This window comes from Ursus americanus, chromosome 31 (assembly GCF_024610735.1).
Source record: "Ursus americanus isolate L20-20 chromosome 31, mUrsAme1.1.p, whole genome shotgun sequence".
NCBI classification, from domain to species: domain Eukaryota; kingdom Metazoa; phylum Chordata; class Mammalia; order Carnivora; family Ursidae; genus Ursus; species Ursus americanus.
In genome coordinates this window covers 19,989,126-20,015,262 of record NC_142157.1, presented here as the reverse complement: position 1 = coordinate 20,015,262, position 26,137 = coordinate 19,989,126, and the positions used below count along the sequence as shown (strand labels likewise).

The window sequence follows — 26,137 nt, the reverse complement described above, 5'->3', positions numbered from 1 at the left end:
GAAAAAAGGCATTGCATAATATGTGACAAATGGCTGTATCACATAGTTGTTGTAAATCATATCCAAAGAATAACTCAGTTTTTGTAAAACCTACACTTCTGGAAAGGAGACCTAATGCAGACATTCAGAACATTTATGCTGAATGTAGTTGTTCTTACTTGTGGGTATGACGATGTTATTGTCTTTAGTGCCATAGGAAAAATGTACCCTTTTCCTCTGGAGATATTTCATATTTTTCAATACTCTGAAGATCAATTATATTTAAACTTCAAGTCGACTTTTAGATTTTTAAATTAAATCTATCTCTTAACATCAGAAGTCACAGGAAAAACATAGACATTATTACCTGGAGATAAATGAGAAACAACTAGGCATATCAGTCAAGCAGTTCACACAATTATGATACGTTGAAGCTGGTGATAATTTATCAAAGACTAGAGGTGTTAAAATACTGGTTTTATTTTCTTAATTACCAATGTAGGAATGGCTGTAGGGGAATGAAGTCTAGTATAAAGCAAATTCTCTTTTATCAGAAAGATTATATTAAGGTAGCATGAAGTCGATTTGCTACAAGAATTCACAGAGCAAGAAGTTAGAACATCGAGTCCATCTGGAGCCTGAGTATCTACTTAGGATGACAGGTGCGCGGGTGAGTTGGTTTCCCTGTGGCTTAGGGATGTGGAAGAAGATCAGATTAACCAGACTAATCTCTGCTTCTTAGTGTAAATTTCAGTCATCTACATTTTGTCTTTGCAATTTAGTTTAATATGCAAAGCTTTTTGTGTTTCTTTTATCCGTTTGTTTAAAGAGACTATCATTACTCCCAACTCTAGCCTTTTAAGCAATTATAGGTTAAAAATTATCATCCTAACCTTTGCAATGGACTGAATAAACTGTGTCCTCCCAATAATCATATTTTGAAGCCCTCACACCCAATGTGTATTTGGAGGTGGGGAATTTTAGGGGTAATTGGGGCTGGAGTAGGTCCCAAAGGTGCTGTCCTCATGATGGGATTAGTGCTCTTAGGAGGAAGAGGAGGAGACGTAAGATCTCAACCTCTGCATGAATACACCAAGGAAAGGCCCGAGAGGACATAACCAGGAGTAGAGCCCTCAGGGTGAGCCATGCTGCACCCTGATCTTGGACTTTCAGCCTCCAGAACTCTGAGGAATTTGTTGTTTAAGCCACCCAGTCTGTGGTATCTTGGTACAGCAGCCCAAACTGACTAAGACAAGCATATTGTTCTAGATATAATTCACTATTAAGATTGCAGAAAATTCATAATTAAAAAAAATAATAAAACATATCCATATACTGCGTGAAGTAATTTCTAGTATCACCTACGTTGAGAGTATGATACTTTAGGAAATACTGCTTGAAGTGTTTGCAGAGTAGAACAAGTTGACTTTCATGCTCTTGAGATGGACCAGCTGCACAGATCAGAGAATGTGTCAGGAAGCTTGCAGGCCTTTGCATGCCTCAGTTTCCAAATTGTGTCTTGGCCTAACCTGAAACAAGCACCACCATTTCCAAGGTTTGGCTCTGGAGTAAGAGACACTTTTCTCTATTTACTCTTCTGTTGCTCTCAAATACAAACATACTGGCCTTACTTGATTTTTAAGATGAACTCATTCTGGTAGAATAATAAAGAGTGATGAGGACAGGACAAAGTATTTCAAGATTTTACAGTTTCTTTTTTAGAGTACTGGTCCTTTTAGTTGTCATTGCTGGCTAATTTCTGATATTCAAAGTGGGGTGTCTCTATTTTTCCAGAGCATTGGCTCATTAACCTTCTTTTTCTAAGATAATCCGCTCATGTTCATGATTTCTTCTTAAGGGGAACTGTTTCCTTGTTTAGATTGAAAACAGGCCTATGGATGCAGTTATGACTACTGGTTTTAATACTGTGTCAGACCAGGTGATCTGAACACTGTAACACTACATATACCTATAAATGTCAAATATAATATGCACATATTTAGATGTTGAGCTTAAAAGAGAGATATCCCCAGATGAGAAGAACAGTATGAAAAAAAGAACAGGAGGCATAATGTGACTGTCAGAGTTAAGAAGTAAGAAAATATCGCATAGATGAGAGGGAGGAAAAGAGTAAAACAGGGCCAGAAGGAATATACCACCCCTGAACTGGGGGTACCAATGGGGTTCCAAAAGAAATGACTCAGGTTGATCTAGAAGAACTCTTATAACTAGGTGATAAAGACAAGACAAGATAGAAAATTATGGTAACCATATCCAAAAAAGCCCCCAGTGATCTCCAACTTTTGGTATTCATGCCTTGTGTACCAGTTCCCTCCACACTGAGTAGGACTGACCTGTGTAACCATTGACCCAAGAGGGCAACGACTGTGAGTAATTTCCAAAACTAGGCTTCCCCTGTGTTCTCTTGGATCACTCAGTATGAAGGAATCCAGTATGAAGGAAACCATGTTAAAAGGATACTCAAGTAGCCCTATGGGGAGTCTGGGAACTGAGGCCTCCTGCCAGTAGTAGCACTAACTTCTCAGGGATGTGGATGAGCCCCTTGGAAGCAGATCTTCCAGCCCAGGTCCAGCCTTCAGATGATGGCATCGTTGGCTGACATCTTGATAGCAATCTTATGAGACCCTGTGTCAGAACCACCAAACTAAGCCTCTTCTGCACTTCGGTCTCCCAGAAACTGTATCAGACAACAACTGTTTATTAATCTGAACTTCTAAAGTCTGTGGAAGTTTGTTATGTAAAAATAGAAAACCAATAAATAATTTAAAATATTAAAGGATTCCAAGCCCTAAAAAAATAGCATGACATTGTTTAAAAAAAGCGGGGGGGGGGGGGGGGCAGGACATTTTCAAATAAAAAAAATCCTGTTGGCTTTCTTGAAATGAGAAATAAATTCAATGAAATCAAAATCTTGGTGTTCCAGAAAGAGAATAAAGAAAATGGAGAAGTCATTTTCAAAGACTATCCTGGGTTAAAATTAAAGTGTGGATATAGAACCTCATGCAAAATATTATAGTAAGAATAAATTCATGTCTTGACTCATGGAAATGAATTAGGGAAACAACAAAGAAAAGAGATTATGTTAAAAATAGCCAGAGATTAAAAAATTACAAAAAGACCTCAATTAGACTCATGACGGACTTTACAACAACAAGCATGAAAGTTGAATATAATTTTAAAGTTCTGAGAAATAATAACTGTTAGTCTAGAGCAAAAAAAAAAATAAATAAAACCCTCAGGAATGAGCGCGAAAAAAGACATTCACAGGATGATATCCTCAAAAACACACAAGAAGGCTTTACTGCAGCAGACTCCTACCAAATGAAATACGTAAGTGTGATTATCAGATAAAGACAAAGTGAGCTCAACAAGGCCTGAGATGCACAAGGGAATAGACAGCGGAGAAAGTGGCAAACTTGTGGGTAAATCTACATATACCAAAGGATAATGTGTGCGTAACACAATCAGAATATTTATACATTGCTGGGAGGTATGGAAATTGATGCAGTGACTTTGGAAAACAGTTCGGCTTTTTCTAGTAAAGTCGTCATACAGTTCTCTGTTCTGACTAAGCAGTTCCACTCCCAGAAACATCAGGAGGAATGTATGAAATAAAACCTCAAACAGTATCAGCTAAAAAACCCCAAAAAACTGACGATAGAATGGCTAAATAATATATATGATCACATGGTGAAATCTTATACAACCAAGTAAGTGAATCGCGAGAGCATAATTAACATGGACGGATGAATGCACATTGCTGAGGAAATAAATCAAGTTGCCGAAAGTTCTATGGAGAATGAGTCCATTCATCCAAGTTCAAATTTAAATGGTTTATTTATTTAAAAAAGGACCTATGTGGTATTCCATGTGTGTAGTCACTGTTCTAAGAAGTTCACGATATCATCTCATTTAATCACCTAATGAGCTAATAGGCGCTATAGAAGGTTATCGGGCATATAACAAATGAGGAAAATGATAAAAGCAAATGAAAACCGGGGCACCTGGGTGGCTCAGTCAGCTAAGTGTCCAACTCATGATTTTGGCTCAGGTCATGATCTCAGGGTTGTGAGGTCGAGCCCCATATGGGGCTCCATGCTCAGTGCGCAGTCTGCTTGTCTCTCTACCTCTGCTTCCCACACTCCACCCCCCACCCCGTCATGTGTGCTCTCTGTCTCTAAAAATAAGTAAATAAAATCTTTTTTTTTTTTAAAAGAAGTGAATGAAAAACACAAGATTCAGTGTACAGCTAACCTGGAGAGATGGCAATGTGGGATCAGCAGGGAAACGGAGAGTTCAAAGCTGTGAATTTTAATTTCATAAGCTGGGTGATAGATTTATGGCTCTTTATTACTGTTTAAATCAGGCATATGTTGTCTATCCATCCTTATATATGAGTAATACATTTCATAATCAAATATAAGTGAGAAAAATTTGAGTTGCTCAGTAGATTAGATCAAAAATTAGAATTCATATAAAGAAAATTGAATTTAGATTTTTATCACAGACAACAGGTAACAATAAAGTCCAGATGCAGTAAGGACCTTAATGTGAAGAGTAAAACTATCAAAATTTTGTGAAAATTATAGAAAAAATATATTAAAACAGGAAAGAATATTTTTTCCACTGGAACTTTAAAGCACAAACCGTAAAGGAAGTAACTGATATTATAAGGCATTAAATTAGAAATTTTTATTTTTGAAAGACACCATACAAAATGAAAAGACCTATCATAGACTAGTAGAACATATTTGTCACCTCGGTAAGTGACAGAGGATTAGTATAGAGTATATGGGATGTAAACCTATAAATTAATAAGAAAAAGACCCCAAAGAATTCAATAGAAAAAAAAGATAAGGAGATGTGAACAGTTGGTCAAAAGCTAGAGTAAGGTGCCAGAGCCCCTAAAATCTCAATAATCAGGGAAATACAAGTTAAAATATAAAGGAATTATTTCAGACCCATTATACTGGCAAATATTTCTTACATTGGATAATGCCAACTGTTAGCTGGATTCTGAGAATATGAGAAATGTACACATTTCTGAGTGGAAATGGGTAAAACCACTTTTTTTTTTTTTAAAGATTTTATTTATTTATTTGACAGAGAGACAGCCAGCAGAGAGGGAACACAAGAAGAGGAAGTGGGAGAGGAAGAAGCAGGCTCCCAGCAGAGCAGGGAGCTCAGTGTGGGGCTCCATCCCAGGACCCTGGGATCACGCCCTGAGCCAAAGGCAGACGCTTAATGACTGAGCCACCCAGGTGTCCCCACTTTTGAAAACAACCCCTTAAGTTGACTGATCACATACCCTATAACTGCAATTTCATTTCAAGATGCTTTGTCTTAGAAATACACTGTCACGTGTTCACAAAGGTTCAAAAAGAAATGTACAGCAAAGTGTATTGTAGTGCACTTTAATACTAGGTAATAAGGAAGGTGTATTAAGGTCCTGCCCTGCTTGAGAAGAGATACAGACTATTCATGCAATAAATTCTTAACTGAGTATTCATTTAATTGAATGCCTTAAGGCAGTGAATACTGTTCAGTGCTGGAAAGAAATGAACTGTCAGGCCATGAAAAGACCTAGAATAAACTTAAATGCATATTATTAAGAGGAAGAAGCCGATCTGAAAAGTCAACATATTATATAATTCCAACTATATGACACTCTCTGAGAGGGAATGCAATGGAGACAGTAAAAGGATCCACGATTCCCAGGGACTCAGGAGGAAGGGGATGGCAAAGCATAGCACAAAGGATTTTTAGTGCAGTGAAACTCCTCTGTATGACACTCGAATGGTGGAAGCATCATTGCACATTTGTTAAAACCCATAGGGGGTAACCCAAATCCAAGAGTGAACCCTAATGTCAACTGTGGAAAAGTAACAGCAGATTGCTGAATTTGCAAGGAGGGCCTGTGCATGGATACCTGTTTCCTGAGTTTCTTTTCTTTTTCAGTCTAATTAGCTGAGGGAAGCGTGAGATCTGCTTAACTTCTGACTGTAGTTCACAAGGGTAGGCTTCCATACAAGAAGAGCTAGAAGATTCCAGCACAGATTATAACTTAGGCTGTTTCGTTCTGAGTTTTATGCTTTAAAAGACCATTTGTCTATAGGTATAGATCATTTTCTTCATTATCAACTTCATAAAAAGTTGATATTTTGATTTATCCCTTATATGCTTCAATTTTAGCTCTTAATTACTTCAAAGCTTGAGCTAAGAAAAAAAAAAGTAGTATTTATTGGACTCTCCTTAAATTCCCAATAGCACCCAAATCCCCAGTCATCTAGATACTGGATGTTTGATATTGCCCATGTCTCTGCTCTTTCCTCTATACTCGTTCTGCTTTGCTTTATTAGTTGCCTGGAATTAAAGTAAAAGCTTAGCTGTTCTCTTCCATGTCAGAACCACCTGCAAATCATTCTTTGCACTAATGCCAGAAAAGTATTTCTTAAAGTGGAAATTATATACCTTGGCTTTTCTCCACCATTTTTTTGTATTTATTTCAAACTCCTAAGTTGGTCCCACTTAGCTCTTTATGATGTGATAATTGTCTGCCAACTAATTCCACGTCTAGCGACTTTATCACATGCATTCTATCACAAGATCTTCTCTATGCCAAATTATCACAGCATTCCAGAAACAATGGGCCAATATATTTCTCTGCCTTCACGCAAATCTTTGCTCATTGCCCAAAAGGACCTTCTACCCATTGTCATCTTGCCAGCAACTCCTCATCTTTTAAAGCTAAAAACTTGGGGTGTCCGGGTGGCTCGGTTGGTTAAGTGTCTGACTTTGGCTCAGGTCATGATCTCAGGGTCCTGTGATAGAGCGCCGTGTGGGATTCTGTGCTCATCAGGGAGTCTGCTTCCCTCTCCCTCTTCTTCTGCCCTTCCCCCGGCACATGCGCACGCGTGTGCTCTCTCTCTTTCTCTCTCTTTTGCTCGTATAAATAAAATCTTTAAAAAAAATAAAGCTAAAAACTTAAGACATTACTTTTCCAGAAAGTTTTCCCTGCCTCCCATCTGATGTGTACTTTTCACGTGTTCTCCATATGCTGTACAGTCTTCCATTTGTCCATCTGCTCATTCACTCTGCCATCCATCCATCCATCCATCCATCCATCCATCCATCCATCCATCCATCTGTTAACTCATTTCAAGGTGATGGTGTGCCCACCTTGTACTGTGATCTGTGAATTGTGCTGTGAATGCAGGAGTGAAAGGCTAGGTGTCATTCTTGCCTCCATGGTGTTATACTCTTTCTCATAAATGTATCCTATGGAACTGTAATGAAAGATTTCCCTGAGTGCCTTATCCACTACTCAGTAAATTTTTTTTACAGCAATGATGGCATATTTAGCTTTCAGTCTATTGCACCTACCATGTCCATGACACAGGGTATTATTAATAAATGTTGATTGAATAACTTGCTATATAAATTAGCTTCTATAAATTCCTTCGAAGCTCTGTAATTTCAGAAATCATCTTAATTATATAAATACCTCCAGGTGAATACTTCTGGTTTGGGTCTCTCTTGCAACTTTGAATCTTGAATATATGAGGTCAGGTGAAACAAGGATGAGGAGTTGCTGGATTAATTGTAGCAGTGGAAGAGCTGAGTTTATTGACCTAGTGGACTAGAAGGTTTAACCAGACCTTGACTCTGGCTCCTAATGCCAGCATCTGGGACTCCCTTGGTTCCCACTGAACTTAGCCCTGTCCTTGAGCCTCCCATTTCTTCAGTGAGTTCTGAACAGTTTCTTAGTAATTTCTGTCTGTACCTTCCTCTATTTATACCCAGTTATTTGTTGTTGCTAAGATCAAGAACTCCAACTTCTATGCTTACATGAAATTCAGCATATTACCAAAGACTGCCAAATATTCTTTATAATACTGAGTGTGAAGTATACTTAGAAAAGCCTATTGTGTAACATCTTAAGTGGAAAAATCTACTGAATTATGACTCTATGTTTTCTCCTATCAAGGTAATTTGCCAGTGGACCTCCCAACTCCACCAGAAATGTCAGCTCCAGTAACATTACCTCCACACAACTGTACAGACGATGAATTTGTTTGCAGGTCCGATGGTCAGTGTGTTGAAAAAATCCAGAAATGTGATTTTAGATATGACTGTCCTGACCAGTCAGATGAATTGTTCTGTGGTAGGTGAATTCCTATTTTGTATTAAACATAGTCAACAAACAGATAAGTCAATACTAGTATAATCTTTAAGCAGCATGGCCTCGTGTCCTAGTTAGAAATTTTCAACTTGACTTAGAGCAGGTTCTTAATGTAAAAGCTGTTTGTATAGAAAATTATAGTAGAAGAATCAGCGTGCATCCTTCTGTGATGCTCAACAAGAGGTAAGTTTTGGATTCAAAACACTTGTTTCATGGACTTTTGTTGACTCTGGGACTATGATTGACTAGCTCTTTTTTTCCCACCCCCCTTCCATTTGTCTCTATTTTACTCCTCACACTCATGAAATAGGAATATTTAAAGTGGAAGTATTATAATCTCAAACTAGATGAATTTGTTCAAATTTTGCCATTGCCAAAATAGAAAATGAATACTACATTAAATATGCAGAATTCGTAAGAACCAATTCTAATACACATGGGCCCTTCAGTACCTGTGTCCTATTGAAGGATGGTTTTTACTTATTGGCATCTGCCAATCTCTGGCTTTTAAGGCACATTTTAAATTGAAAAGTGAACTTCTTAGCTGAAGATACAGTCTTAGAGGAGAAAAATTGATCTGTGTCTGCATGGGCAAAGCACAAGCTCAGAAAGAGTGAACACTTTTGCTACTTTTCCCCTTGCCTACTATTTATTGGATAGCATATGAATTTCCTATACTATAATATTTCTCAAGTGTCTTGATATGAAGGGTTCAGGCTATGCAGATAATACAGAGTATAGTGAAAGTCTATTCTGTCTTCTGTCAGCATTATGTAGAAATTCTAAAACTTAAAAAGTCAAATAAGGTTCATATTTATTTTAACTTAGAAAAAGAAATGCTTCTTAATGTACAAATACACAATAAATTAACTAACTTATCTAGACCCCAAAACTCATAAAATCAAAGCTAACTCACTCTTTGTATGAGATGAGATTTTAATTAACTCAAGTTGGCTAGGGATGCATATGGTGCATTGCAGATGGGAGATAATATAATGGAAAGTGTTGTGGTATTCAGACTTCCTCATGGGAAGACCAAATCCTGTTATGATCATACATAAGTTGTGATGTTTCTGGAAGTTAATACAGAATTGAGTTAATTACACTTAATGAGTATCTTTAGTGAATACTGACTTTCTTCTTTGTTCAGCTTTGCAGTTTTAGTAATGTCAGTTATGATGGGTTGGACAGTTTTGATAAAGTTCTTTAAATGTCCTGAATAAATGTCTCCTATGAAATTATTATTTTAAAATCATGGGGTTATTAATTTACTTTGAATACACATGGACTGAGTTATTACTCTGAAAAATTATGTGATCCTTCTTCCTCCATCTTTTTGTAAGATGAACTATTTTAATAAATATGCCTGTTATCTATGGTCTTACATTTTCTAGTGCTTTCTGTTGTGCAGGAAACACAACATGAAAGCTACCCTCTTAAATTTTTATATGCACGATATATTATTGTTGACTGTGGGTGCAGTGTTGTACAGCAGATCTTCAAGCTCATTCATCTTGCCTGACTAAAATTTTATGCCCTCTAATTAAAAAAGAACTCTATGATTCTTTTCTTTTTTTAATGATATGAAGAACAGAATCCTATTGAATTTTAAATCTCTGGTGGGTGAGGGATGGGGTAACTGGGTGATGGGCGTTTAGGAGGACACTAGATGTAATGAACACTGGGTGTTATATGCAAAGGAGTGTTTCCTTCTCAAACTTTACGTTAAATCATAAACTCAAGTTTCTAAATGATGGCAGGGGTTTGCCAACATTGCCTATGCTATTTAAAAGCTGGGGTTTTCTATAGCATACCTAAGAACAGTGGAGAATTTAAGACAGACACATGGACATGTTCAGAGAGAGGAAGAAAGAACATTTCACACACAGCCAATATATTTCAAAAATCACTGGATTTGTAATTTCATGTGATATTAGGATACAGTCATTACAAGAATATTGAAAACTTTCAAGGAAAATATTATTGCTTTGAACTTAAGTAGTTTGGAATTTGGACTAACCCTTCAAAGACTGAGCTGAAGTTTAGCTTTGTAATAATACCGTGGCAAAAGAACAGACTTACCACAACTTGATAAGCGATGTCAGTGTTATGTGAGAAGAGACTGGCCATGCTTAGATTGCTATTTGAGGACCTAATTAAAATCTCACCTCCTTATCAGAACAAATTCTTTAGTATATGCACTTATTCCCATGTTATAGCTACTGTAGGTATTTGAATATAGTACACATAGATTTCTTTAAAACTCTTCTAGGGATAATACAAATTATTTGTCTAATTATTTTAATTATTCTTAAAAGATAATAAAAAAAAAGAAACCCAACAGTAAGAAGGTGCTGATACAGGTAGAAATTGCAGTTTATTGACCCATTTATTATGATTATCTCATCTTGTCTTTGTTCTACTCTATTCAAGCTACGAATGTTTGCAGCTTTGAAAAAGGAAGCCTGTGTCAGTGGTACCAGCCAATCTCAGAAAACCTAATTCAAGATTCAAACACATTCAGATGGGGACTTGGTAATGGAATCAGTATTCATCATGGGGAAGAAAATCATAGGCCGTCGGTGGATCATACAACGTAAGTGACCACATACTTTGAACAGGTCTCTTAGGAACTCTGTGTTAAGCAGTTCCCAAATTCTGCCACACCACCTTGTCCTAAACCAATGAATGATGAAGTTACAGAGTAAATGGGCTACTCTTTTGTATAAAAGAGTAAAAAGAGAAAAAAAAAAAGTCATTAAGCTAAAAAAGCTGTGAATGCTCTTATAAAAGTCATGGAAACTAGAGAAAAGCATAAAGAAAAACAATTTGTAATATCACCACTCATTGGAAAGCACTGTTAATGTGTTGTTTTAAGATGATCTATTCAGGGGCACCTGGCTGGTTCAGTCAGTAGAGCATATGACTCTTGATCTCGGGGTTGTGAGTTCAAGCCCCATGTTGGGCATGGAGCCTACCTAAAAGATTAAAAAAATTTTTTTTTAAGAAATTAAAAAAATTTATCTATTTATTCCTTCCCCCATCCAAATCTTTTCTCTGTGTCCTTCTTTTCCAGCTCCTCTTTCTCCTCGCCCTCTTTCCCTCCTCTTCCAGTCTTTGATCATCATTGTCATTTATTTTGGTCTTTTCTTTCCAAGGCTTCATAACTCCTACCTTTCCCAGTTTTGTAGGCCACAGATATATTGAATGCTTGCTTCTTAAAAGCTCCCATTCTTCATTCTTTCCTTCACGGAAGTACTACTGAAGACAGCAGGGGGATCCCCATTTATATTACAGAGAATGTTTTCAAAACCTTTATGCCTTCACACCTCTCTGCAGTTAAAGCTTCAAGAGCCCCACTTCTGTGTCTTCTGTTTCAAAGAAAACTAATGGGGGTGTGTCTACTGCCAGTCCATCATTGCCTTGGCCAACATAACCTGGTACTCAAAGAGAGCCACAATTTCTTCTGGGATCACTTTTTACCTCTGGTTTTCTGATCTCTGTTTTGTTGTTTTGTTTTGTTAAAATGGTTCCAGTTTTACCATCATTTGATTTTGATATTAGCAGCCATGTTGCCCAACGTATATAGAGTGACAGGTATGAATACCAAATGTTTTGATCACTTTCAGCGGTTGGCAGTTAACTTTGGAGATTTCAGGGTACAAAGTTTTCTTGGTCTGCTTCTGACTCACAGGAAAGCAAAGTGTAATTTCAGAAGGTTTCTCTGGCACATGTAGATGAGCCACACTGCAGTAATAATCTGTATTTCCATCAAGAAAAAGGCAGACTAGAAAATCTCACTTCTATGTGGTAAAGATATAAATAGAAACGGTAGCATATTATAAGCACAGTAATATAATTCGCTTTTAACTTGCTTGTCTCTCTCCTCCCTTCCCCCCCCCATAGACTGCACAGTCTCTGGGGAATCACAGGGTCTGTGGCTTCCCTATTGTTGCATTATTTCTAAATGACTGAGATATAATAAGTCTCCATAATTATTTGTTGAATGAATTGGTTGATGATTAGGGTCTATATATTTGTGCTTTATAACTATAGGCTGGCAAAGCAAAAACATTGAATATATTTTAAATAAGAATATTTCTTTGTAAAGGTTTTTATTTATTCATTTGACCAAGAGAGAGAGTGTGCATGCATGTGTGCAAGCAGGGGGAGCAGCAGGCAGGGGGAGAGGGAGAAGCAGGCTCCCTGCTGAGCAGAGAGCAGGATGTAGGCCTGGGATCACGACCTGAGCTGGAGGCTGTCTGAGCTGGAGGCTGTCGCTTAACCAACTGAGACATCTAAGCGCCCCTAAATAAGAATATTTAATAGTCAGATAATATTTAATACGTGTGCTCTAGATGACAGTGAATCTGGAGAAGAGAGCGGTCCGTAAGCTTGTATCCCCCCTAGCTGCCCTCTCCTCTCCTCTCTGGGCTCCTTCTGCAGCCAAGGAAGGTTTGACATTTTTACTTTGTCCTAAGAAATAGTTTTTATGCATCATATATCCGTCCTACTCAGTAGCTTATAGCAAATCTCCAAGCTCCATTTTCCAAATTCAGTTTTTTTTATATTTAAAGGGAAGCTTTTTCTAATTTAGAAAATGCTTTTCTCCCTCAGATGTGTGGCTCTAGAAATTTGAAGCCAGGTTGTTAAGCCCATTGTGTTTGAAATAGTTTTAATGTTGAAAATCAAAAAGCTCTGAACCAATTCTTTCTTTGTCTTCACATTCTGTGGTACCAATTCTCCTTAAGGCAAAGATGGGTTCAGGCTCAGGTTGGTGAAAATCATTCATAAACAAGTGCAAAAGAAAAAGAGCACATGTGTATGTTTCAAAATATTCTCTCACTTCATATACTTATTGAAGAAATAAAAAGTGTAGAGAAGTCATGGTGGTATGGGAATATGTAGGGAAGTTTTCACTGTGTAGTCAAATCTTAGATAACATGTTTTTCTTTTAAAGATGTATTTATTTTAGAGGGAGAGAGAGAGAGAATGGAACGGGGGGGCAGGGGCAGAGGGAGAGAGAGAATCTCAAGCAGACTTGATGCCCAGTGCAGAGGCTGATACAGGGCTCAGTCTCACGACCCTGAGATCATGGCCTGAGCCGAAACCAAGAGTTGGATGCAACCGACTGAGCCACCCAGAGGCCCCTTAGATAACATCTTAATATGTCGTTTCATCATGAAAATGTAGTGGTAAAAGCTAAAAGAAGCGGTGTTCCAAGTGACATTCCACCATTTGGTGTTCACACTTTAATGGACCTGTAAGCCTTTGTAACTAATTATCTGAAATGAATTTTGTGGTCTAAAAGAAGGGTTACATCTTTAGTTTTCACTTTGTTTGTGGAGAGTACAGCTGGTTTATTCAGCACTTTGATATAACTTAGAAAAAAGGCATCTCTTCCTCTTGGGCAGGAGCCATGCAGCCATGGCCCTGGCACGCAGGGCTTGGTGAGTGGATTCTTTCTACACCCTGATCAGCAAGGCCCAACTCAGGGCACCTAAGCATGGTTTTGACCTAGGATTGGAATTAAGGCACATAGAAATCAATACAGTTCTCAGCTATACTCAGTGAAATAAACGAATGCTTTCATTGCAAATATTATCAGTTGCAGTTTGCATGTTCTTTTGAGATTGGGGTTGGGTGAAATTCCCATTTCCTTTAACTTATGCAGTGACGGAATATTTAGTTGAAAAGTTATTTCTTAGTGTTTTGGAAAAAGAAACATAATGTAGTAAAAAAGAAAAAAAAACAGAAGAAAAATGAGTTTATATCCATTTATATGCCAGGTACTACTAGGGAACTTGGCAAAAACATTAGTCCTAATCAGTTGAGAATTTTTTTTAATTGCTTAACGTGGAGATAAGGTATTTGGATCCCCTAGCACCTGAGCTTTGAAGCTAGTTCAAATTTAAATCTATTTAGAATATTGTAGATTTGGAATTGTTCTGTCGTGACCTGAGTGGAAACCAAGAGTTGAACGCTCAAATGACTGAAATCCCCATTTGTAGTTTTCTATGATCTCAGACTTCTCTACTCTGACCTCCAGATTCAGTTTAGTTAGCCTAATCTTTTAGCTCAGGCAGTTTTACTATAGCACGTAAATTGGTTCATAGCTAAGTACCATAAATTTATAATTGTTTTTATCTCCTCGAAGAAGACTTGGTTTGATCCAACTTATTTATTTTTACTGCAAGAAGCCAAGGAGAGCAAAATTTTGAGTTCTTGGCACTTAAATCTTTTTTTTTTTTTTAACTGAATGCCCATCTGTTGGTTAAATGAGATTTAATATTAAGATTTATCTGGAGTATAAAATCATCCCTACAGGCAAAATTAAGTTCTCCACACTTCATTGTTGATATGGAATGATGTCTAGGGGAATATGTATGCCTAATCCTGGTGGTAGTTTCTTTTTTTTTTTTTAAAGATTTTATTTATTTATTTGACAGAGATAGACACAGCCAGCGAGAGAGGGAACACAAGCAGGGGGAGTGGGAGAGGAAGAAGCAGGCTCACAGCAGAAGAGCCCGATGTGGGGCTCGATCCCATAACGCCAGGATCACGCCCTGAGCCGAAGGCAGACGCTTAACCACTGTGCCACCCAGGTGCCCCCTGTTTAGTAGTTTCTAATGGTGCTCATAGAAGTCTTAAAGAAGTTTCTCAAAATGGCAAAGGCCACTGTCAATATATATATATATATATGTGTGTGTGTGTGTGTATATATATGTGTATGTATATATATATATGTGTGTGTGTGTGTATATATATATACACACAATATATATATTTAAATGCAGATTCTGAAACACTTGATTCAAAATCTCAAGGAGTACATCTGGGAATCTGTATTTTAATGTAATTCCTAGAAGTTTCTAGAACCTCATCCCTAGAGGCCTCCATGGCAGGAAGTGGGGAGGGTATTGCTGAAAGAGGATGGCTTTCTCACTTCCTTATTCCAGTTTTGGTCAGAGCAGATTCATTTTTCTCTAAATCTAGTGACTAATTAAAAAAAATAGTATAAAGTGTTTCAGCACAAAGAAACAAAAAATTTGTTCTAAGGTAATTGCATTTAAAAATAAAATGAAATTCATGTCTTGAAATATAACTTATAATTGAGAAATAGTGTGCGAGAACTATGTTTACCCTCAGGGGGCATTGGGTGGTTCACTCAGTCAGTTGAGCGTCCAACTCTTGGTTTCCACTCAGGTCATAATCTTGGGGTCAGGATGGAGCCTGGGATCATGGGATGGACTCAGCCCAGAGTCTGCCTCAGAGTCTCTCTCCCTCCCTCCTGCTCATTCTCTCCCTCTTGTCACTCAAATGAATAAATAAAATCTTAAAAAGAAATATCTTTACCCTCAGACATGTAATTTTAAGGCACCCTCTGCATTGCTCCATTCATTGTATAACACCCAAAATTTTCCTCAGACCTTTTTACCTATCTGGAAAAGACAGATACTTTAAAATACATTGGGTTTTAGTTTGCTTACAGATTGTTGAGAAACTATTTGAATATGAACTGTCTCATTAAAAATGCAGATTAGATAGAACACAGTTTCTTAAGTGTGTCATTTGTAAAGTAGAAGTACTTTTTCTTAGACTTTTCTTTTTATTTCATATCACTGGTCATTGTCTTTCAGGCAGACATGAGTGCTAGCCCCCACTGCTGGAAATGCACCTACATTCCTGTATGTGTTATGCATTTGTGCAGGCTTAACATCATTATAAACTAAAAGCCACATAAATAATATAAACTGTCCCTGTGACATAACCATGCATATCATCATGTATCTAAGTGCTGGATGTAAATGTGGATAAAAGCTTCAGTAAACCTGAAAATCTCTTAATGTTTTCTGCTCTGCAACAATAACAATTTCCACAGCTTTAATCTCTTAGACATTAAATACTAGAATTATTGCTTTCTCCAAGCCTTCTTTGGTAAGAAGATAAGCTAGTATTTTATAGGCCAATTTAGATGCTTTAATACTCTCTCAATATAATTTCTAAAAGATCCAGTTTTATAAATCTGGAATAATGGTTAAATACCAGGCTTTAGTAGCACTTTTGCTGAAATAAAAAATAAAAGTGCAAACAATCAAAATCTAAATTAACTGTAATAATTTTCTCTTAACTGTTGTAATGCTTGTGGGAAGTACCATTTCCGGCCGTGTTGCCACAGAACTGAATACAAAGCATAGTTGGACCTCCACAGCACAAGAAAACTTGCTTCTATTTACATTGTCCTTGAGTTAAATAATATAAATATTCTTCATATTTGCATACATTAATAATTTGTTAATGAAGTGAATTAAATCACTTTAATTTTAATTTTATTCCAGTGTATTTTAGCTTGGTAAGTAATTTTAAAAGTTAACTACAGTGGCTTAAAAACACGAAATTTAAGAAAAATCTTCACTGAAAGTCATACTTGCAGACCATACTTAAAATAAGATATACAAGGGTTAGGTGGTACACTTGCTATGCAAGCTGAAGTTTTAAGAATAAATTCATCATGCAGTGTACAATTTTATGTTGTTATCAAAGATTAGTATTTAATAAAATAGTGTTATGGTTATAACTGCATTCAGAAATTAGTTAAAAATTCATTTTCATTGTATAATTGTTAAATATGCTTTTCCTTTAACTACGTTAAGATGAAAAAAAATGTAGTTTTATTCTATTTCTGGCACAGAACTGTTATTGTTAGACAAAATCTAGAGGAAACATCAAAGAGCTTTATGGCCTGAAAGATGCCAATGTATCCTTGACTAAGCACATAATTTGTTATGTTAGGCATGTGTTTTCTAAGCACCTAGAAAGAATAGAAAACTTCATCACACATAGAACCAGCATGTGCATGAATAGATGTGTAATGCCCAGGGGAAAGTGTTACTTGCTGAAAGAGAGGTCCACTGGGAGGCTCAGATAACTTACCAAGTCTTCAGGTCTATCTTGGTTGTGTTGTGTCTTTAATAATACGTGAAGGGAGTCTCTATTTTTGGATGTTATTGGATAATACAAATGAACTAAGAGAATACTATTGGTAGGGATGTCTGGGTGGCTCAGTAGGTTAAGCGTCTGCCTTTGGCTAAGGTCATGATCCCAGGGTCCTGGGATCGAGTCCCATGTGGGGGGGTCCCTGCTCAGCAGAGAGCCTGCTTCTCCTTCTACCTGCCACTCCCCCTGCTTGTGCTCGCTCTCTCTGACAAAAAATAAAATCTTTAAAAAAAATTTTTAAAAAAGATACTGTTGGTAATGACCACATACTGGCTCCCTTAAGAATATCTCAACATTTTAAATTTCTACAAAAATTTTTTCCTTTTACCACAAAAGAGGAGATTCATTTTTATTGTAGGAAAATGTTTACATATAGGTAGGAAAGATACACCACATCAATGATAATTATACCATCGTGATAAAAGCATTGTGTGTATATTTATACAATCAATGATGTTGCTTTCAATTAATGCAATAAATAAAAATAATTAACATTGTTTTCAGTTAATCTTTTAATTTTATTCACAATCTGTAAACAATTCACCAATACTTTTAATGGGCCAATAGTATTCCATTAAATAGATATACCATAATTCACTAATTCAGTTCCTCACTATTGATTTATGAGTTGCTTTTGATTATAAACAAATTTAATCAGTCTTTATTGAACAATATACAGGTTTTCACACATTGCAGATTATATCCTAAGAGTAAAAAAAAAAAAAAAAAGTAGAATTTTTATCTTATCATTTTTTAACCATTTAATTTATAATCTTAAATTACTCTTCAAAAATGTACCTTTTTTGTATGCAGGACATGACTCTGTTTTTCTGTATGCTTGTCAAATACTGAGTATTTAATTATTTTTTTCCACAGTTTCAATTTGAAAATAAGGTTAAAGTGCCAGCTAATTGTATATTTTTTCCGTTTCTTCAGTACTAATCAGGGTAATCAAGTTTGTGTGTGTGTGTGCCTTGTGCATTTGTATTTCTGTGTATGTGCGTGTCTATATTTCCTGTTTGTGCTCTTTGCTTGGTTTTCAGTAGATAGTGCTTATTTTTCTTATTGACTTACATGATCTTTTAAAGCATCAAGGTATTTTTTTTTTAACTTTATGAATGTTGCAGAGTTTTTCCCAATTTTTATTGGCCTTTTATTAGTTTATAATGTTTTTACATTTCAAAATTTTCAGGTTTTCATAGTTATATCTGCCAACTGTATCCTTTAGAGTTTCTCTTTTTGTTATTTTTTCCAGAATCCTGTTTTTCCTCGGGTTTATTGAGATATAAATGACATATAACATTGTGTAAATTTATGGTGTACAATGTGATTGTATTAGAAAATGATTACGATAGGGTTAGTTAACACATACATCATGCCACAGCTACTGTTTTTAAGGTCTGTGGTGAGAACATTTAAGATCTACTCTTAGCAACTTTCAAGTATACATTACATTGTTAACTATAGTCACCATCCTGTATATTATATCCCTAGAAATTATCTTGTATCCATTTCCTCCATCTCCCCCCCCCCAACTCTTTCCTGGATGATCACCATTTTACTACCTATTTTTATGAGTTCGGTTTTTATAAATTCCACATGTAAGGGAGATCATACAGTATTTTTCTTTCTCTGACTTATTTCACTTAGCATAATGCCTTCAGTATTCATCCATGTGGTCCAAAATGGCAGGATTTCTTCTTTTTATGGCTGAACAATATTCCTGTGTGCATGCACGTGTGTGTGTGTGTGTGTGTGTGTATTACACACCATGCTTTCTTTATTCATCTGTCAGTGGAGACTTAGGGTTCTTTAAATATCTTGGCTATTGTGAATAATGCTGTGATGAACATAAGGGTGCAGGTATTTCTTAGAGATACTAATTTCATTTCCTTTGGGTATATACCCAGAAGTGGGATTGGTAGATCATATGGTGAGTCCGTATGAAGAATCCTTCATACTGTTTTCATATTTATTGCACCAATTTTCACCCCACCAACAGTGCAGAAGGGTTTCCTTTTTTCCACTTCCTTGCCACCATATGTTACCTGTTGTCTTCTTGAGGATAGTCATTGTCACAGGTGCGAGGTGGTATCTCCTTGTGTTTTTGATTTGTGTTTCTCTGATGATTAGTGATGCTAAGCACAATTTCATGGACCTCTTGGCAAGGTGGATATCTTCTTTGGAAGAATGTCTATTCAAGTCCTTTGACCCTTTTTAAATTGGATTATTTGGATGGTTTTTTTGTTGTTTTAAGTATTGAGTTGTAAGAGTTCCCTAAATATTTTGGAGATTAACCCCTTATCAGACATATGGTCTTCAAATATTTTCTCCCATTCTTTAGATTACCTTTTCATTTTGTTAATAATTTATTTTGCTGTAAGGAAGATTTTTTTAGACTGATGTAGACCCACTTGCTTATTTTTGCTGCTGTTGCTTGTGCTTTTGGTGTCCTATCCAAAAAAATCATTACCAAGACCAATATCAGGGAGTTTTTACCCTATTTTTCCCCCAGGAATTTATTTTTTTTAATGTAGGTGTTTATAACTGTAAATTTTTTAAAATTTCTCCTTTGACGCATCATTTGTACAGAGCATGTTTTGATTTCCATATATTTGTGAATTTCCCAACTTTCCTCCTGTTATTGGTATCTAGTTTTGTACCATTGTGGTCAGAAAAGACCTGTGTAATAATTTAATTTTCTGGAATTTGTATCACTATATAGTGTTAACTCAGATAGCAATATATAATCATATGACATAGTCATATGTTACATACAGTCACATATGTAGTCAAATAACACTGTAGTGCTCTTTCTTTATTGATTTCTGTCTGAGTAATCCATCCATTATTGGGTGTGGCATATTAAAATCCCTCACTATTATTGTACTGTTTATTTCTCGATCTAGTTCTGTTATTATTTGCTGTATATGTTTATATGTTCTAATGTTCAATGCATAAATATTTATAATTGTTATATTTTTATCAGTTATTCCCTTTATCATTATACAATGGCCTTCTTTTTGTGTCTCTTGTGACTGTTTGCAACTTAAAGTCTATTTGCCTAAGTATAGCCACCCCTCCTCTCTTTTGGTTACCATTTATATGGAATCTTTTTTATCCCTTTACTTCCAGCCTATGTGTGTCTTTAAAACTCTAGTTAATCCCTGGTAGGCAGCATATAGTTGGATCTAGTTTCTCATTTTTTTAACCATTCAGCCTCTCTAAGTCTTTGGATTGGAGAATTTCATCCACCTCTGTTTAAAGTAATTATTGATAAGTAGGGTCTTACTATTGCCATTTTGTTAATTGTTTTCTTACTGTTTTGTAGTTCCTTTATTCTGTTCTTTGTCTCTTGTTATCTTTTTGTGATTTGATGACCCTGTGGTGGTGTGCTTTTTGCTTCTTCTATCAATATTTTGTTTATGTGCTACAGGTTTTTCTTTTGTTGTTGCCATAAGGCTATCTTACAGTTTCTCCATTCTCTTTTAAGCCAATAATAGTTCACTTTGGGGCTCCGATGGGTCAGATGGAAGTAACTGTGGGCAGGAGGGGCTTGCTATTAGGGTCTGTAATTAGCTGAGGCTCCTGTTCTCTGAGGTGGGAGTGCTTCCAGCTGAGCTCTGTGGTTGGATGAGCCTGCTGACTCAGCTTGACATTCAAAGCTTGGCTGGCTCCCTCCCTTGTTGGGTGGCTCTTGGTTTGGCCCATGGTCAGGTGGAACCATGAGCTGGGCTCAGCATTCACCTCTGGTTGGCTGGGGTCACAGGCCGGGTTTTCTGGCAGAGTGGTGCTCCTGGTTGGACTCTGCGTTTGGGTGGGGCTTCAGGCTGGGGTTGCAGTTGGGCCTGGTTGGGTGAGAATGCTGACTGTGCTCCCCACCCAGATGTGCCTCTGGCACGACTCAGCATTCAGATAAGGCCTCTTTGGGATTAGGTAGAACGTCAGGCTATGCTCCCCAATCAGGCAGGCCTGTGGTCTGGGTTCATTCCAGCGCTTGACAGGGCCATTGGCTATGCTCTGTATCCTGGCAATACTCTATGTTGAGCTCCAAGGCTGCCCATGGTCACTCTTCAGGTGTCCTGGTTAGGCATGGCTGTAGTCTCTGCTCAGCAGTTGGACAGATCTACTGGGTTGGCTCCCTGTCTGGGTGGGCTCATAGCCTGGGCTGTGGGACCTCCCAGGGCTCACTGGTTAGGCTCCCTGTCTGGGTGGGGCCAGAGGCAGTGTTCAACATTGGGTGGGGTTGCTGACTTCCTTCCCTGTATGGGCAGGCTATAGAATGGGCTCTGTCTACAGGGCTCTTTGGCTGGGGATGCAGACCCAAACCCAGCCAATTGAGCTCCCTGGCCAGAGGAGATCATCAACTTGGTTCTGCAATGAGAAAAGCCACTGGCTAGGATCTCTGCCCAGGTACTGCCACCAGCTGGACCACAGCTCGCTGTGATCCCTGCATTAGTTCCTATGAATTCCTTTTTCCTCTCTGTCTCTGATACCTGGATGTCCAACCCCACTTATTTCTCCAGTGATCCCTGTGAGATGAGACCTAAGTGGGCATCCTAAGAAGCACCTGTAACGCTGGGAAGCTGGATGCCCACCTTGGGCTCTTTTTTCACACTGGAGAAACCAGAGGTCCCTGGGGGTACATCTTGGTGTCATGCTGCACTGGTTTTGGGGCGGGGTGTCGGGTCAAAGTGAAGCTGCCCCTTTTACTCTGCAAGTGTATTTTTTTCTTTTTTTGTGAGCCAAGGGGGTCCTTCAGCTTCACCCCTGGTTCTGGCATTCTCATAAAGGTGCCTTGTCTGTGGATACTTGCTAGTTGGTCTTTCACTGAGGGGACTGAACAAGAACCATTTTTCCTGCCATCTTGCTGACATCACTCCATCTTTTATGCTTAGAATGGCCTTCTATATCCATGTTCATATAAAATTCACCTGTATTTTCTACTGTATGTCAGTAGTTTCAGCGTTTCGCAATTATGTCCTTAATTCATCTGACAACTTATTTTGGTAAATGTTATGAGAAAGAAACACCTCTTTTTCCTTAATAGGTAAACAGTTTAACACTTTTTAATATAGGTGTACCTTGTTTTGTCATGCTTCACACATATTTTGTTTTTTACAAATTGAAGGTTTGTGGCAACCGTGCATTGAGCAAGTCTCTTGGTGCCATTTTTTTTTTCCCAGCAGCATTTCTCACTTCGTGTCTCTATGTCACCTTTTGGTAATTCTTGCAGTATTTCAAACTTTTTCATTATCACTAGAGTTGTTATGTGGATCTATGATCAGTGATTACAACTCACTAGAAGCTCCCATGATGGTTAACATTTGTTAGTAATGAAGTAATTTTAAATTTAAGGTATATACATTGTGGGTTTTTTAGACAGAATGCTATTACACACTTAATAGACTATAATATTGTGTAAATATAACTTTTCTGTGCAGTGGGAAACCAAAATTCATTTGATTGGCTTTTTTGAGCTATTTGCTTCATTTTGGTGGTCTGGAACTGAAGCCACAATATCTCCAAGGTGTGCCTATAAATGCATTCTGGTTTAATTTACTATACTTTATCACTGAAGGATGTATAACCCTACATACCAAAGTCTACATCCTGATCCTGGTGTCTTTCTGTTGCTCGCACTTAGTGATGTCCATGTTGAGTAGAATCTGTCAAAGCCAAAGCTCTATCTGTCACATGTAGACAGGGATCTGCTTTTATGTTGCCCCTTCATTAAACCAGGCTCCTGCTTGCAGCTGTTCACCCAGCAATGAATGCATGTGACCACATTCATCCAACCTACCTTACCACTTTGCTGTGACATGGGAATCTCTCCCTTCAGAAACAACTGGCAGTTTCCATCTTGCAGAATTAGCCCTGCCAAGCTCAAGAACCAGCTCTTCTTGCAGTATAACAACTGAAGGACGCTAACATAAGTGTTTAGGTTACTTTTGGCCTATGTCTTCCATGATGCTTCTCTAATTCTAATGTGATGCCTTGTTTTTGAAGAGTATTCCCAGCCTCTGGGCACCCCTTTTCCTTCAGGTTTGGGTTATTTGATTTTTCTATCCAAGCTACTACAGATTTGGAAGTAATGCCCTGGAACCCAGTTCTGTGGCCATCACTCTAATTCCTACTGAGATTGATTCTGACTTGGGAACCAGAGGATTTGCCTATAGGTGACTGTGTAGAGCAGGGTTTCAATTTTTGTGTTAGTTTCCCATGGCAGCTGTAACAAACTGTCACAAACTTGGTGGCTTTAAACAACAGAACTCAATTTTTCCCAGTTCTGGAGGCCGAAAGTCAAAATAAGTATCACTGGGTCAGAATAAAGGTATGGGCAGGGTGCTCCCTCTCTGAAGGCTCTGGTGGCTGCCGACATTGCTTGGTTTGTGGTCACATCCCTTTATTTTCTGCCCCCATAGTCACATTGCCTCTTCCTCTCATGTCTGTTTCAAATCTCCCTGCCTCACTCTTGTAAAGACACTTGTGATTGCGTTAAGAGTGCGTCCATTAATCCAGGATAACCACTCCATCTCAAGACTGTTAATTTAATCATAACTGCATAGGCTTTGCTATATAAGATATCAGGCTTTACAGGTTCCAGGGTTTGGGACCTGATTATCTTTGGGGGCCATTACTTAACTTACGGTAGTTAACAAGTGAAATAAAATAATGCTACATTTAGCCCCAGAGTCAGTATTCATTAACTGTGTGAAAAGGGTGATGGTATAAACTCTCTGCATTTTAGTTTCTTCATCTGAAAAGAAAAAATGGACAAAAGACTGCTATCTCATACAGTTATCGTCAGCCACAAGTAAGAAAATGCATGCAAAACGATGATCAAAGTACATGTCTCATAACGCAATGTTAAATGTTAGTTCTTACGTTATGATGGAAGATTGGAGGATACATTGGATCAAATTGCAGAGAACCATCTATACTACACTGAGGAGGTTAATAGTGGCAGGGGTGAGGGGCAGTTGGGGCATACAGGAATCATTTAGGTTCTTCATGCAAACGAGTCAGAAGATAATAGAAGGGCATTAAAATTCTGTTATCTGTAGACAGGATTGAGAAAAGAAGAAAGAGGGAAGAAAATGAAATTATGGAGGGGGGTTTTATTAACATTAACTAAAGAGAAACAGTATTTCTGGGGAGTAAAGACCTTGTATGTCTTCCCCAGTCCGCAAGTTCCAGGAAGGTAGAAGCAATGCCATTATTTTTACCTATATGATGAACGATTGCCCCTCCAGAGTACTAAAGAATTTTCTGTTTGTATCATACCTTCACCCCCAATACATTATGGATTACTGTCAACCGTAATGGGAAGAGGATGGGTCTCTAAAATGGAATAAAGAAATTCACAAAGGTAAAGGGTGCTACTTAGAAAAGATGAAAACAAGTTATGTAGGGAAAGAAGTAAAATTAACTTTCGCTTTGAGGTTGGCATCATATCTGATGGCATTGAAAACCATGTGAAAAAATATTATGGGCAAAACTGTCTAGAAAATAACACTGTGGATCCCCCAAAGCAAAGCCATTATTTTAAATTCTAGGGGCACTGAATATTAGTATCAGAATTATATTAGATGAGAATCTTGACTAGAAGTTGCTGGGATAGTGGAGAATGTGTTTTGCTGTAGTCAAGATGCCAAGAAGGAAATGGTATCATTTAAGCATTAGAATGTTGGTCAAGTAAGCTATATCTGGAAGTGGAGGGTAAGGGTGGTTGAGACCGGAAGAGAGAACTTTCTTCCTGACTTTAGAGTTATAATTTATTTCAGTAATGTACTGTATGGTTGTCCTTATTTTACAGATACTTGGTGTTCCATCAGTTGAGTTTTCTGCATATATCCATGTGGGTTTATTTTCCTTCTCCTGCTAGATTGCAAGTCTCATTAAGAATACAGTGGCCTTAATATTTTCCCTTTCCTGTCTTTCTTAAATATCAGCACTAGGAAAAAGGTTTTGGAAATGTTTCTTTTGAGTTTATGTTATAAAGCAGCTTCCTAAAATTTAGCCAAGTGCATCTCTTACTGTAATCTGCATTCTTAGATAATTTTATTCTAATGGAAACATTTCTTCACCTGCACCTGCTTGATTTAGTTCTACTTTCAATTTGACATTTTAATCTTCATCATAAACATTATAAATTTAGTTTAATATCTTCAGTCACCAAGGAGTACCATAAAAGTGGGTTTTTAAACTCTGTCCATTTAAAAGAAACTTGCTGAATTGAATTTCAAATTTTCTGGGGATTTTGAGATACTGAAATAAATTGAACAAAAGTTAAAGTTTACATGAGGCTTAGTATAAAAAAATACATCAACTTTAATAGAACAGTAAAGAAAGCTCTATTATTGCCTCCATTTTTTGTGTATTCATTTAGTAGGCACAGAAATACAAGGGAGGACATTGCATTTTCTTTATGGAGTGAAGGTTTTTGCTTAAATTTAATGCTTGTGTTTTGTATAAGAAAAAGATATTTAGGGGCGCCTGGGCGGCTCAGTCTTTTAAGTGCCTGGCTCTTGATTTTGGCTCAGGTCATGATCTCATGGTTGTGAGATCGAGCCCCATGTAGGGCTCTGCACTCAGCTCAGAATCTGCTTGAGATTCTCTCTCCCTCTCCCTTGCCCCTCCTCCCACACCTGTATGCACTTGCACGCTCACACTCTCAAAAAAATTTTAAAAAAGATATTTGTTTGCAGGATGATATGACTTTAACACAGCCATCCAAATATCTCTGACATTAAGAACATAAATTATTCCTGAGAGTTAGATGATATTTAAATTAAACCATAAACTAGGAGCAAAGGTAGTTTTCATTTAGTAATACTATCTGCCACAGACCGTTTCTCTGAGGTACTGTTTACATTGATCTTACGAAGTGCGTCTCTTAGAACTGCAGTCATAATGAAATTCAAAGTATAGTTCCTTCATCTCGATTTTTTCAGC

The 26,137-nt window shown here is 37.4% G+C and overlaps 1 protein-coding gene across 4 annotated transcripts in view; it reads left to right on the top strand.

The window, feature by feature from the left end:
* LOC123785611 (MAM and LDL-receptor class A domain-containing protein 1) overlaps nucleotides 1–26,137 on the top strand; it is a 660,266-nt gene that overhangs the window by 159,324 nt on the left and 474,805 nt on the right. For all 4 annotated transcript variants that reach the window (XM_087857640.1, XM_087857642.1, XM_087857641.1 and 1 more), the window contains 2 exons: nucleotides 7,988–8,164; nucleotides 10,616–10,778. In XM_087857640.1, coding sequence (XP_087713766.1) covers nucleotides 7,988–8,164; nucleotides 10,616–10,778 — 340 coding nt within the window. The remainder of the gene's footprint in view (nucleotides 1–7,987; nucleotides 8,165–10,615; nucleotides 10,779–26,137) is intronic.